Below are 15,004 nucleotides of genomic sequence, written 5' to 3'. Positions count from 1 at the left end.
GTGTGTATGTGTGTGGGGGGGTGCTGGTATATGGAAACTCAGAGCTTAATGGAGGAGTTTTACATATACTTATGTAATTTCATTACCTGTAGGAGGTAAGACACTGAAAATATGATGGTAAAAGGTAATGTGGACCTTTACAAGAAGCATGGTGTCTCAGACAAACCCACCGATACCCATGCAACACAGGGGTTATCATCTAGGTAAATATGATGTTCTGTACTGGCACAGTTCAGAGTAATTCTACCTGGGAAATTTTGGGGGAGCTTTAAAGAAGAATAAAACCCTACAATGACTGGGCTTTGTTATATCCCTGGCACTGATAAAACACTATATCCTTCTTTTTTTTTTTTTTTTTTAATTTCTTCATTTGAGAGAAAGAAAGAGAAAAAGCAGGGTGGGGGGCACAATGAGAGGAAGGAGGAGGCTCCCCACCGAGCAGGAAGCCCGACACAGGGCTGGATCCCAGGACTCTGGGATCATGACCTAAGTCAAAGGCAGATGCCTAACCAACTGAGCCACCCAGGCGCCCCAACATCTTTTCTTACTTAACTTTCCCCAAGTTTTTCCTATATCCCTCTTACACAACAAAGAACCAAAGCTCAAAAGGAGGGTCAGTAACATGTGAAACATTTGTGCTCTTTCTACAGCTAATGATCTGAACTGGGACCCGAGGATCATACCTTGACCCTGGCAGTCACAGAGGCCGCGAACGGTGTGCACTATCACTGTTTGGACCGTGATTCTGGGCACAGGGAAGGTGAAATTCCTATGTTGATGGGGTAGCCTGAGAAGGCCTCTCTGGCCTTTTCCCCAGAGGCTAGTGAGGAAACCCGTGAAGAATTTATGCACAGATGAACTCTGGTGTGTACAGAGAGTGAAATCTGAAAGCAGTGGCCTGTGTTCTCCATTCTATTCTGCATCTACTTCTCAAGCTGTCGACCCCTCTGATTAAACTCTGAACTCTGGCTCCTTGAGGCTCAGATCTTATGTCTTCTGATAATATTGCCACCCAAATCCGGGGGCTTCTCTAAACCTAAATGAGCCCCACAGGTCTATGGCTATCTTAGAATAAATCTACAAGGCTCAATGCCTTCAATTAGGGATCTCATCACATGGGGAGAAGGTAGTGAAAAAATGGGAACTGGGCAGGAACATGGAGCTGAACCTCGGGTCACAAATAGTATTATCCTTGGGTCGACATTCGGACTTCATCTTTTTATGTACCCAAACAACTTATTTTTTAATACCTTATAGGACAGAGATTTCAAGCTTGATAATATTTGGACAACTAAAGACTGAGAAACACATTCACATTTTAAGGTACGTGCTCAGATGAAAAACAGGAAGGCTTTTATCTCCTCACTTCCCAGGCTATTTAGTATTTCACTTTTATAATAATCACAAGGTAAGGCAACCCTGCCGGTCATAGACTCTGGGGTCAGAAGGACAGCATTTGACTATTGACTTCATTATTATTATTGTTTTTTGGCTTTTAAAATATCATTATTTATTAGCAATGTTCCCTAAAGTAAATTAGTCAACCTGTCCATTCTGCTATTTCGTTATCATTTGTGAAAACAGTTACAAATAGAAGCTTTCCCACTGGGATGCTTGAGGGTTAAATTAATGTTTAGAATTAAAAAATAATGATGATATAAGTTGGTTTTTGTTGTAGTCGGTATGATGATTAGCTAGAAAACCACAATACCTTCAATTCATGGTTCAATTTCTGTGGTTTTAAGATTCAGTTTTTCACGGTACCAGTTTAATGTTCACTCAATGATATTTTTTGCATTTTATTTTTATTTTTTAAATTTAATTTTATTTTCTCAGTGTTCCAAGATTCATCGTTTACACACCACACATTCAATGATTTTTAAGAATATAATGTGGCAATATATTGTTTCAAATGTTCTATCTTGTTATCTTTCGTTTCATCTTGCAACTTAAAAAAAGAAGACTGTTATAGAAGGGATTTCTCTGCTTTATAAATCTATGACTAATCGTATGTAGTCTCTTTATACAATAAACCCAAATACTGAAGAACAAGTAAGGAGAAATAGCAAGAAAAAAAGTCAACCCCCATCTGGAACCAGGGGCTCATCATTACCCCTTGGCTACTGGGAACCCTTGATGCGTGAAGAACAACTTCCCAGACGGCCCCAGAAAGGGTATTTTCATAACCTGTTTACTTCAGGTTGTGGTGGGATTCAAAGCCCAGCATGGTGGGAAACAATGAAAGCTAGCATAAGGGCTGGGAAACCCACCTTATCTCCTTCTTCTACTTCACAGAGTTTCTCCTCGGTTGCAGGATTAAAGACAGGAAATTTCTTGCCACTCACTGAATTATGCCACTCATTGTTTATGAAAATCTGCAGAGAGGGAGAGAAAGGAGGTGAACAAACCTTTAAATAGGCAACAAATTTGATGAATTCTTTTATAAACTTAGAGTATTATAAAATGCCTACGTGAGGCCAATTTAAAACCTTCACACACCTCTCCGTGACCCTGCAAGGAATTTTTGGCTGTTTGAGACATTTTATACAGCATACACACATGCGTGTGTGAGCTCATACACACGTATTAAAATAAGGTAATACTTTGAAATTACACTGAGGTACGAGATTATTTCAACCCTGGAAAATACAAACTGGAGAAAACCATCTAGAAAAAGTACTTTTATCCGAGTTTGAGGCAAGACCAAAGGCTTTGGTGGCTTTAATCTTCATTAATTTTAACTTTTCCCTTTAGATTCTGAGCGTCCTCCTGTTGGGCTGCTGGTGATTTGGTTTCATAAGTGACTGTTTCCTGATCCTTTATTTTACTATTATAAAGGTAGCGTGGAGGACGGTTTTAAAAGAAACTTGCTTAGAAAAAAAAAATTGGCTAATGACATGTTTTTACTGGCTGTTTCCAGGGATAAGGGTTTAATTCTTTTAAAGAGTTATCTAATCATTTATTTGTCCTCAGATTAAATCAGGTACTGGATTTCTTAATGATATCTAAGAGACATGCATCAAAGAGACAGAGGGGTCTAGAAACATGGAATTTCGCTCTGTGTATAAACGAACGGAAATACTTAAATGTGTTAGTATATTGTTTAAAAAGTCCCAAATTTCAACTTTGCTGCCTTTAACTGCTCCTTCACTATGCAGCCTACTAGGGCTTTGAGATATCTGTCATTCATTCAACTTTTAGTGCAGTAAAATATACAATGTCTAATTAAGAAGTACTGCTTTTGTAGTAAAGAAAATTTCATTTTGGGTAAAAGCTAGAATTTCTTCCCCCTCCTGTTATTTCATTACTTCTTGTTTACTTTCCTTTTTCTTACTTATTTTTGAACGATAAATATTATCGTAGGTATGCTACTGAACTTTATGTATTACCATTTTCTGTCGGATTTCTTGTTACACTGTGAATTATTTGATGTAATTATGAATCACAGGTAGTTGATAAGTGAAGGGGACAGCTGCCCTGCATTTGTTTACATTTATCTAATTCAGACACCTCCCCTTACTTGGTACTTAAAGTTAAATTATTAATAGGCCACTGAGGGACAAAGTAGTGAAACACGGCCCCTCTCCCCCACCAAGGTTTAAATTTGTTGCTATACTAAACAACAGTCGGCTATTAAAAGTTCCCCAGTGGCGGCTAGCAAGATTATACATTTTTAGTTTAATTACTTTTATTAGGCATATTTGAAATAAGTTTTAAAATTAACCTGTGAGTTTATACTGACTCAGTTATTCTATTGAATAGTGTCCATAAATATCCGGAGCTAACTATCCAGTCACATTCATGAAATGTGTATCACCCTGTATCCCTAAATGCTTAAGTCGAATTAATTCCATATTCTGTCATTTACAACATTACTTAGACAGACAGCCTGTTCTCCAAAGTATTTCCCTGCTCTGCTAAACTTCCATCACCAAACTTGTCACTTTTTTAAAAAGTCACTTTTGAAATGTGTGCCCTCTCTCCTAGGCCGTAAGCTTGGTCAAGGTCAAGGTCAAGGACGATGTTGGTCTGGCTTCCTGGTTCATCCTCAGTGTCCAGCACAGTCCCGGCCCTCGAGTGGTTTGCAGCTCCGTCATGAATTCTTGAATAAATCACTTACAACCGATTCGAAGAACCTACGATCCAGTAGCTACCCATGGGTAAGATCTATAATGTTCTGCACACGGACACAGTATATTTGTGATTTGCTGGAAAAAAACAAAAACAAACAAAACAAAACAAAAAACAAACAAAGGGGAGGATAAGCCTTCTTATTTGCCTATTCACACCGATCCAGTAACTCGTGTGTCCAAACAGCATCCAGTCAGTGTTCAGAGGAGCTCAGGAAACTAGAGCGCTAGCCGGGAATCGACAGGGAGAAGATGGGAGCGTGAGTAAATAAGAGGGCGGGGGTGCAGAGCCGCGGAGATGAGGAGACGAGGAGACGAGGTGTGCAAGGACACGTATGTGGGGGTGTGGGAAAGGATAATGGGACACAGATGAAACCGTACAATCCCCACTGTCCTTCAAGAAAAACGTGTTGGCATCTGAGTTCAACTTGAAGAAAGATAAATTCAGATTAAAATACTGACTTGCTCAACGTCTCTTAGGGTCAATCAGCATTCCAGCTCTCGCAAACACATTTTGCAGAATCCTAATAATTAGGCTTGAGGCAAGTGTTTTCCCTTATGTGTCTCTAGCCCTTCCTTTTTCATACTTTCTTCCCAAAGGTTGGCTGCGAAATATCTGAATCAACATGTTCCAAACACAGTTCATGGTCGCCTCAGCTTTATGCTGCTCTTGACTCGACTACAGTTCTATAGTTTGCACATTCTCTCCCTCCCTCGCTCTCTCTCACACACACACACACACACACACACACACACACACACACACAGACACACACAGACACACGTTTTCTCTCCTGTTAATGATACACACAGTCCCTAGTCATTGTTTGGTTATCATGCTCTTCTATACTATCTTATACACACATACACACAAACCAACAAAACAAAAATACAAACACAAAAAACTCCCTGTTCTTCCTCTGCCTAGTTGAAATTCCCCACCCCCCCACTCCCCACTATCATAATCTTCCTAAGCCAACCCAATGCACATTTTGGACACTGGTTCTCCTAAGCATACAGGGCCCCATCGCCCTTTTCCAAATTTTATTTTATTTCCTCAGTTCAGCTTCTACTTTGGCCTTATTCGACTGTCTCCGACACCATGTCCTTCTGCTCCACACCTTTATTCATGTTGTTCCTCAGACTGGAGTTTCACTCTTTTCTTCTACTCATTCTTGAAGTCTTGCTTCAAATGTCACCTCCTTGTGAAGATTTCACTAGTCAGTCCAGTTGGATTTAACCTTTTATTTCCCCCCTCTTTTCTGACACAGCCTTTTGTATCTTGCTATTAAGTTACTTATTATGTTCTGCCAAATAGTAAATACTTGAGACATCTGGAGGATACTGTGGAGAAGTATGAGAGAGTGAGCCCCTGCCCTCAAGGGGCTCATAATCGAAGGACAGAGTGTATTCACATCAAGATTGGCCCATAAAGAATTGAAGGTTGTATGTAGGGTAAAAGCCAAAGCAGTGCTTTTCATCAGGACACTGCGGAGTAGAACCCACAGAAGGGCAGGCAATGGGCCAGAAGAATGCCTCCTTGAAGGATGGTATTGGATTGATGGAGAGAGAAAACGAGCAAAGAAAGGGAATGCTCTTGGGATACATCAAACACAGAGAAGAGATGATGGAAACAAGTCATAGATTAGTTTCGACGATGAAAGGAAGCCAGTTCGTGGTGAATCTCGACCCTCAGAGTGGGATGGCCGGACTCTCATCTGGATGTGGTAAGGGCATGACAGGAGCGAATGGATGTTTGGGGGATGTTGACGTGAATGTACCCAAAATGGATGTGAAGTGGGGCGACCAGAATCCCGGAAGATTAGCCGGGAGCCCATCTTCACATTCCATGCGCTCCCTCATGAGGCTTGAGAGTGGACGCAGTGAGAGGGCAGGAGAGGCTGCAGTCTACAAATGTATGCGTTCTCCCCGGAACAGAAGCCTCTCAGCGGAAGAACAGAACATGGCGTAGTGAGATGACCAAGGTGGCTCTTCCCTTAGCTGTGGCAGAGTGTTTTGGTAAGAACTACCTTAATGATCTTTTTTTCTGTTTTAATTTTGTGGGCTTTACATTCGACATTGGCCTTTCAGCTAACTGTGTGACCAAACACTTGTGAACAATCATCCTTCCTGTTATCTAAAATGGTTATGTGGAGAAGTGTAGACTCATGGGTGTTTGGTATAATCATTATGAAACCTATTTGAGGCCTGTTGAAATGATCTATCATGGTAACAACCTCATTTTCCATTTGCTGTTTGTCTTTAGCAACTTTAGGGGGAAAGGGACCATCCCATAAGAAGTAAAAAAAAAAAAAAAAAAAAAAAAAAAAAAAATCTTGGGTTCCATTTAACTACTATATGAACTACATTCTACTTATGAGTTTCACGGTCAGGATACTTTTGAATAATATATATACACTGGACCTCAGCTTAAAGTTCATAATATTGATTGGGAATTATAGATTCCTATGCATGCTCTTAGATGTCACGTGCTTCTTATTAGGGGAGACAATCAATGAGCGTTGAGGAAACTTAAAAATTGATTTTTTACTCTTTAAATTTTAGATGTGCCAGCTTTAAGGGACACATCATGACCTTTGATTCAAAGGGAAAAAAAGGCAGTTTCCTGACTATAGTTTAATGTCCCAGAATAAGTCATAATTTTGGGGGGGGGAACCTTTCCAGAATAAAAATGATTATGTCTTTATGTGATTGGCATAAAGCTACAATTCTAAATAAATAAGCCCTTTCCTCAAAATATTTCTGGCTTGGATCAAGCTGAATTTAACTAATAGGCAAAATAAAACCTATTAGCTTTGCTCGGTGGTATAAGATTTTGGAACCTGTTGGTTTAAAGGAGAGAGAGACAGCCTGTGACTCCCTTCAGTAGATACTCAGGGTGCCCTAAATTCACATCATCTCTTTGGGGCTGCAATAGGGCCAGGGGCTCTAGCTCATCTAAGGGAAACTAGTGCTTTCTTGGTGGCAGAGAGATTTTTCGACAGATCACATTTTCAGTGCACAGAGGATTTGTTTTAAGATATGCCAAGTGGGAGGAACGTGACAGAATTCCCCATATTATGTCTCCTGTGTGAATTTTCAGACCTGAGATCCTGGGGCACAGGCTGTGGAGTGACGGGACGGACAAGAAGGGATGTGTACTGTACACACATAAAACTTTTCTCAGCATCGAGCACTTAAGAGTACCAAAGACTTTGGGGGAGGGGCTTAGAGAACAAGATGTGGGATGAAGAATGAGAGGCTGAGCCAAGTCAGGGACAGGTGTTAAATGTTTAGAAGAATCAAAGCTAGATCTCTGGCAACTCCCTAGATCTCTGGCAACTCCGTTCATCCCAAACCCTGAGGCAGTAAAGCAAAATGTTGAGACCGAACGTTTAAAAAAAAAAAAAAAAAAAAAAATCTAAAAGGAAATTAAGGAGGAAATAACAGATGGGAGGAAAATATTTAACTTGACCCAAAGGAATGAAAACAAAATGAGAGTGACCAAAACGAAAGTGGGAGAAATAAAATTTCCCTTTCTTTTCTGTTTTATATTATAGTCTGACTTCAGTAACATGAATGTATACTCTTTTTTTCTTATTTATTCAGAAAACCCTCAGCTCTTTCACCTAGGGAGAATAAAGATGCTAAAGCATGTCTGTTTTGAGCCACATCTTCACTATATCCCACCGATGACAAAAATACTTGTCAAGGATCTCTTAGATCATGCATACCCTGTGTCAAAGAGGTAAGATGTAGATGCCCCAGAAAGTTCTGCATATTTAGTGGCAAATAGCATAATTCAGTTATTTGTTGTTTGTATTATTTTAATTTCTTAGTAGGTATCAGGAAAACAGTGGAAATAGTCACAATGGGCCCTGGGTGAGGAGTGGGTAGTTGATGAGGCAAAGTTTTGCAATCTGTGATATTTGTCCAGATTCCTAGGAAGCAAATTTCCATGAACAATTTCAACATTACAACAAAGTCAGGAGGTACGGATATGATGATGTGTAATCAGAAACTCAAATATGAAAAACACTACATCCCTTGCAAACAACAGTTGTATGAGGTTTGGATACACACACACACTCAAAACATAACAGTGTTCTGGAATCTGGGTTCACACAAATATCCACTTCTCTGATTTGTCTATGAGTAGTGGTTTTAATTACAAAGCAACTATTGCTCCTGTTCTTTTGAACATGGCTCTATGCTGCTACTTAAAATCTAGTAAATGTATAAGGTGTTTGGCCACAGTACTACTCGTGTCATGAAAACCCAAACCACCACCACCACTGCCACCCCAAGCCAGGTAATTGCTACTCTGAGACCAGTGTATCACCATTTATCAATGTCTGTACTCCTCTATGTAGATGTGTACTACATTATTCTATGGATTACACATGGCATTTCAGAAGCATTACCTTAACTTTTGGTTCAGTTCCTCTTCAAAGGAGCTGTTTCCCATAAACCCTAAGAGTTTTCCCATTTTGGCAGGCGGCTAATGACGAATTCAGTAGGTGAAGTCCAGTGTAGAGAAATCAAGTGAATGCTTGGAGTAGTGAGACTCCTGACGAAATTGAGCTAATAGGATCTCCAGAGCATTGGTTATTTACTTTAGGATTGCTATTGATTAGGTTCCTTGAGGCAGGCAGGTGCCAGAGAACAAAAGAATTTGCCAAGACACCAGTCCTTGGAGATGAGCTAAAACATTGCATTTGTAGTGAAGGGTTACCTCTCAGGAAAAAATTCAGTGGTTGGTCCCACCATTTGTTTGCGGCCACCGTCTGGTTCCTGTTGGACTCGGGCACTCTCCGAAGGGGAAGGTAAGTGAATCTGACCTGGCTGGGTGGGAATGGGTTTCTGAGAAAAGGAGGAAGTCTGGCCCCTAAGCAACTAGATGGTGGTGATTGCTGGTGAAAATGTGAGGTTGGCCCTAAACTACTGACCTGTGCTGCTGGTCAACAGACCACCCTTGGAGTGGCATCAGCAGAATCTGGAAGTTTGTGAGACATGCAGAATCTGGTACTTCACCTCAGACCAAGAGAATCATAATTTGCATTTCAACCAGAAACCTTCCTGATTCACATGCATATTCAGATTCTGAAAGTGCTTCTCTAGAGTATCTTCTCTCTGTTGGATCATCTGTCTGGGGATCTAGTGCCCCGATCATACCTCTTTCCTCATCATCCAAATTTCGACTCTCTCAATCAGAGTAAGGGATGAATGATAAAAAGGAAGCAACAGGTATGAAATCACTTGTTACAATCCGGTAGGATTCGACTACTACCACCATGTTTAGTATGCGCCTCCTAAGGCTGTGGGACCTGGAGCAAATCATCTAGCATCTCTGAACTCAGGTTCCTCAGCTTTAAAATGGGACACAACTAACATGTTCTAACTCTCTTCCAGTGGCTCATTATGAGCCTCAGATGAGATCAGTAGATGAAAGCAGTTTTAAACTATGGCAAGTGTTGCAAGTATTTATTCCAGTACATTGGGAGTGGAATAATTTGAGAACTGTAGGAGTCATCTTGGGCAGTAGAGGGTTAAAAAGAGCCCGCACCAAGGGCCTAATAAGCACTGGGCGTTTTCCACAAATTACTTCACTTAATTCTCAGGCCACTTTCCCGGGTAGTTATTATTATTCCCAATCTACAGACAGGGGAATTGAAACTCAAAATTAGAAGCTTGGCCAAGGTCATAGCATTAAAGAAGTAGAAGGGCTGGAACGCGAAGCCTGGCTTGTCTTGTTAAGCCACTGTACCTCCCAGACATCTGGCTCTTTGTTCATCTGCTTCCAAACCAAAAGCAAACAAAATACTGCTTCAGTCAGAAGAGAGTTAATATTGTTTCCCGAGTGAAAGCAGTGCCTCGGCACCACCAGCTTGGTTGTGGGCGTTAAGTCCTGCCTTGTTTGAAGCACCCCTTGGTGTGGTTTCCCTCCTACAAAACCCAGGCGGTGGCCAGACTTGCCACCGCCTCTATCTCCAGCCTCGGCTGGTCTGTTCTTCGCCTCTCTCACTTTACGTCAGCCGCGGCAACTTTACGACACTCGTGGCAGCCCTTTGGATAATTCTGTGAACACAGCAGGCTCTCTCGCCTGCAAACGTTTTTGCATGGCATGTGCCGTTACCTTGGATATTTGTCTCCCTGCCCCTTCTCAGCTCTCGAGGGTCACTTTGTGCTCTGTATCCTTCAGGCTCCCCTTCAATGTCCCTTTCTTAAAGAACCCTTCCCTAAAAGCTCATGGAAAGAAAGCTCTTCCCCCTCATTTCTCAGCTTTCAGTTGTCCTCTCTTTAGTATTTATCATAATTTATGATTCAAGTATGCGCGTACTTACTTATTTTCTTCACCTTCCAGGGACACAAGCTCCCTAAACCCTATTAGCCTTCTTCTACCATATGACCAAGCACAGCGTGGTTATTCAGTGACTTGTTAACTATATGGAAGGAAAAACAGGAGATGGGAGTGAAGAGAATGGGGTAGTGGGAAATGTACGTGGCCTGAATTTGTTTGCTGTAAGAATCTAAAACGGCGATAAGGGTGCCTAGTGCATAGTATGCCAGGATTCATCATTTTTCCCTATCAAAAAGATATCTTTAACAGCAATGTATTTAACAACCTTATCAGAAATCTAGGAAAGGAATCTCTTACTCCAACCAAAAGATACTCTGCAGGAATTGAGAAAAACACAGTTCCCATAGAAATGGCACACCTATTTCCAAATCCTCTACACCACTGCCTCTCCCAGCCCAAACCCCACCTTTTCAGTCAAACCAGAATGTCTGTTTGCTTCCAGCCTTCCTTATTGTTCTCCTCTTTTTCGAAGTTGGCCACCAACTTCCTCCTGGTGGCCTGGGAACAGCTGAGCGGCAGCTGGAAAGCCTCATGGTCATGTCCCCTCCAGGAATCAGGAATGGACAAATGAGAGTCGGAATCAAGAAGGCCAGAATAAGATTCCAGGAAGTCCACGTCCCCAGGTAACAACACTGATCTTAGACAAGCCACTTGGTGTGAGAGTTCAGACTGCCCCCGTTTGAAGTCTAGTTTTGTCACTTTCTAGCTGTCTGATTTAAGGCAAGTTACTTAACCACTCTGTTCCTCAGTCTCCTCATCTATAAAACAGGAGGAGGAAACTCCCCATAGGGTTATCATGAGAAGTAAATAGAGTCATTGCAAATAAGCAGTCATTGCTAAAGAGGAAACACAATGAATTTTAGCTATAATTGTTTCCTGAGTGTATGGGCCTGAATCTGTCAGTTTATAAAATGTCATTAGCATATGAAAATCTTTTCTAGTAGGAACATCTTATTGTTTAATGAGTTAAGTTTAGGAGTTAAATAAAATATGTTGGGGGTTTTAATCCTGTCTGAGAAAGCTTGTCTTCTTGAATTTTCTGTTTTTCTTTTTTTTATTAAGGTAAAAAACAAAGCAAAACAAAAAACTGTTGTAAAGGGAGAATGGAAAACAAAGTTACCGAATCCTTTAAGATAAAATTTTTGATCCCTGAAATCCTGGATAAACTCTCAGAACTTCACACCAATGAAATCCTTGTCAGGTGGGGCATGGCTGTGCAAGAAAGAATGGCAGGAAAACTGGAAGAAAAGAACGAGATGAGAGGAACACTCATGAGGAGACAGGTCTCGGAAAGAGGATTAAAAGAGGTTTCTGGAAAATTGGAAAGAATTCAGGAAAATAAATGGGACCAGGGCAGCCAATGTTAATCAATCACTTCCCATGGGCCAGGCACGATTTCAAATGGTTTATATGCATCAAAACTCATTTAACGCTTTCATCCACCTTAGGAAATTAGGATCTTTATTATTCGCATTTTAAACATAAGGAAACCAAGGCAGAGAAAGGTAATGTAGTTTGCCCAGTGATCACATCGGTTTTGAAGAAGCTCTTCATTTAAAGGCTCAGTAAAATGGATGAGCTAGCAGATGCGGGATTCATTCAGAGCTGGGAAGGGGGAAAAACAACCCTAGAAATGGGATCCAAGTTTATGTGGATTTATAATGATGTTATTGAGGTTTTAAATCCTAAAAACATTTGTATCATTTTAGAAACTATTTCTTAACCTTAATCTCTGTTTTATCCACCCAACAACAATAAAAACATAATCAGACTGTACTAGAGAATACGTCATAAAAGATAATGTAACAATGACTTCTTTTGTTCGGGTGAGAGCGTGAAAAGCAGTCTCCCATTTGAGAGCGTGTAGTTCTACCATAGCTAGAGTAATTTTCTGTTATCAACCCTGCTTGTTTCTTCCCACCTCCTTGCCCCAACGACCAATATATTTCTAGTGGTAATAACGAAGGACATTAACATAGTAAGAGAAAAATAATACAGAGTTTAGGGGCTGGCCATAGAAGAGAATTCCACAGACACTATAAAATCCTTGCTTACTTGGTTTGCAACCAGGAAACTTAGTGAATAACTGTCATTTTTCCAACCCCTCTTGCAAGTGCAAATCCAATACAATTCTTCAGTGGGGCATAGTAAAAAGCAAATGCATAGACATTTGAAAAAGTTCACCCATTTAGATTTAATTACATACATAACTGGTGTCCTCCCAAGTGTGAAAATGCTGTAACCGATAAATCAGACAATAAAATGCTATCTGAGCAGAACAGATTTATAGAGATTCACTCACTTGCATTGGGTGTTTCTACCCTGAAAGTTCCTAAATGCAAAAGCAAATGGCTGCTTTTTGAATTGTGCCTTCTTTTCAACACTTAGGTCCATCATTTTCCTTAGAGGGTGTTCTTGTCTAATGGCTTTGAAGTGAACAGCGGATTCCAATCTTGAAACCATCTCTCTGTGTTAAAGGATCACTAGGTCTGTGTTTGTATGCTAGATTTTAAGGACCATCTCATTTCTTCGTTACTGTTTCTTACATGCTCAATTTATAGCTACCCAATGAAGCATAATTTAGTAGAGAGAACACTTCACTTTAGAGCTTCCTCAAGATACGCGTAGAAGACGGCAAACTTCAGCAAAGCCAAATTTTTAAAAATGTGACATTCAGATTACCACAATATCTTTCCAAGTAGTATCACAGAAAAAAAAGAAAAGACTCTGTAGTAATAGTATGAGATAACTTTCAGTCTTTGCCAATGATTTTGATGTTTATGAAATGCATTCTTAAATGTACCTGCTTTAGATTGAAATTTCTTGTGAATGACCAATTTGGAGTAAGAAAGTTGGGAAGACTGGAGTCTTGTCATCTTTTCAGGCAAACCTTTACCAAGGGCAAATTGTTGGAGGGTATGGACTCATCACATTTTCCATGTTCTCATTTGGAATAAAATTAAAGGAATAAAAAATGTTTTCCTTTTTAATAAAACCTCATAAAGATAATACCTTACTACACTTTATTGCTGCTGACCAACCATGTTAAAGGCACAATCTGATCTCTGCAGACACTTTCCTAAGGAAAAGAACCAGTCAGCTGAGCAACTTCCTCATTTGTTGTGCTTATGAAAATGAAAATATAACTAACCTTAGGATTTCAAAACCATCCATGGTTACAAGTAAGGGAGTAAATAAATACTAGCGGGGCTTTCACTTTATCATGAAATTATACTGCTCTTGATTTTTCATTGGCTAATTCAGAAGGCAAAATGGCTCTTCCTGAGATGGAAGGGTTCCTTTCTTACCTTGCTTTCTGCAGTGTACCATAGAACCAATTTTAAGTGATTTTGTTCAGATTGGTTTGTTTGCTTGTTTTATCTCTTTTCCTGGGAGTTCTAGACTCTGACAGGAAAGCAGGCATATAACAATGTGAAACAAAAGTTCAGGGATACTTTTGAACGGCTCAAATAGGATCCATTTCCTTGTTCTCCCTAGCTTGTGGATTTTTTAAGTCTGGATCTGGCTCCTGCTCTTGTTTCTCTAAATATTTATCAGTTAACAATTATGCATCTGCTCCAATGGCAACAAACTTGCTGAAGAGAGAAGTAAGAATGCTTTCTTTGCCCCAAATAGGCTAAACAATGCAGGTCCATTTGGAGTTTTTGAAACAGGAGCTTTCATCAAATTATCAGAGGTAAGTCCTTTGATTTTGACACTCACTAAACATATAGAAAAGTCATGTTACTTCAGCATGGGGTTTCTCCTTTTCTTAAAAAAAAAAAAAAAGAAAAGAAAATCACTTCCTATTTGTTTGGCTCTTTCTAATAAGCTTCTCTAGTAAGTACTTGCCTCTCTTATCATATATGCTGAGCAATGCTGAAGTTAATAGAACTGCATAGAAAAGTCCACTGAACCCTGGGGCAAGAACCCTTCACACAGAAGAGAATTCCTTTCACTTAGACATATCTTAAGAAATAAACTTATGAAGCATTGCCTGATACAATTTAGAAATCATTATTTGATCAAGACACTAAACCCAAACCTGCATTCTGCAAGCCTTTTATTTTTGTATTTGCAAAGGGCTCGTTGCCCAAGTTTACTCACATTGACCTTTTATGCTTTCAGCACATGTCGTTTTCATAAACCTGAGAGGCAAAGCAGCAAATATAAATTGTACTAACCTTCGTATATTTATATGTCAAATTGGTGAGTGGGACAGGTAAGTCTGGCATGCCTGAGGACGACATTTCTGGTTCAGCTCCTGGAACACAGGTGACAGGCTCAGCGATTTGGTTCTGATAGAGCACTTGGCTTTATTTGTTCCTTTTTATCTGCACGGGCTAAGGTCTATTTGCATACCGGACTATGATTGGATGAGCCAACTCAGAGCGAAAAGAAAACGACACTACTTATTGTAACACCTAGGGCAGGAAGCCCTTGACTTTAAACTTAAATCCTTAAGAAACCAGCTCTCCAGCGTTTAAACTGCAGCTGGAGACAGGGCACTATT

At 40.2% G+C, this 15,004-nt stretch overlaps 1 protein-coding gene across 1 annotated transcript in view; it reads right to left on the bottom strand.

Annotated features, from left to right (window-relative positions):
- Positions 1-14,800, bottom strand: part of ALDH1A1 (aldehyde dehydrogenase 1 family member A1) — a 52,857-nt gene extending 38,057 nt beyond the window's left edge. Inside the window, exons 1-2 of the mRNA XM_059411857.1 lie at positions 14,676-14,800; positions 2,271-2,375 (exon numbers count right to left, since the gene is read on the bottom strand). Coding sequence (XP_059267840.1) covers positions 2,271-2,375; positions 14,676-14,741 — 171 coding nt within the window. The 5' untranslated portion in view covers positions 14,742-14,800. The remainder of the gene's footprint in view (positions 1-2,270; positions 2,376-14,675) is intronic.
- Between the last annotated feature and the right edge of the window lie 204 nt (positions 14,801-15,004).

The sequence above is a fragment of the Mustela nigripes genome, chromosome 9 (assembly GCF_022355385.1).
Source record: "Mustela nigripes isolate SB6536 chromosome 9, MUSNIG.SB6536, whole genome shotgun sequence".
Classification (NCBI taxonomy): domain Eukaryota; kingdom Metazoa; phylum Chordata; class Mammalia; order Carnivora; family Mustelidae; genus Mustela; species Mustela nigripes.
The sequence above is the reverse complement of the archived record's forward strand: the minus strand, read 5'-3'. Positions and strand labels throughout refer to the sequence as shown.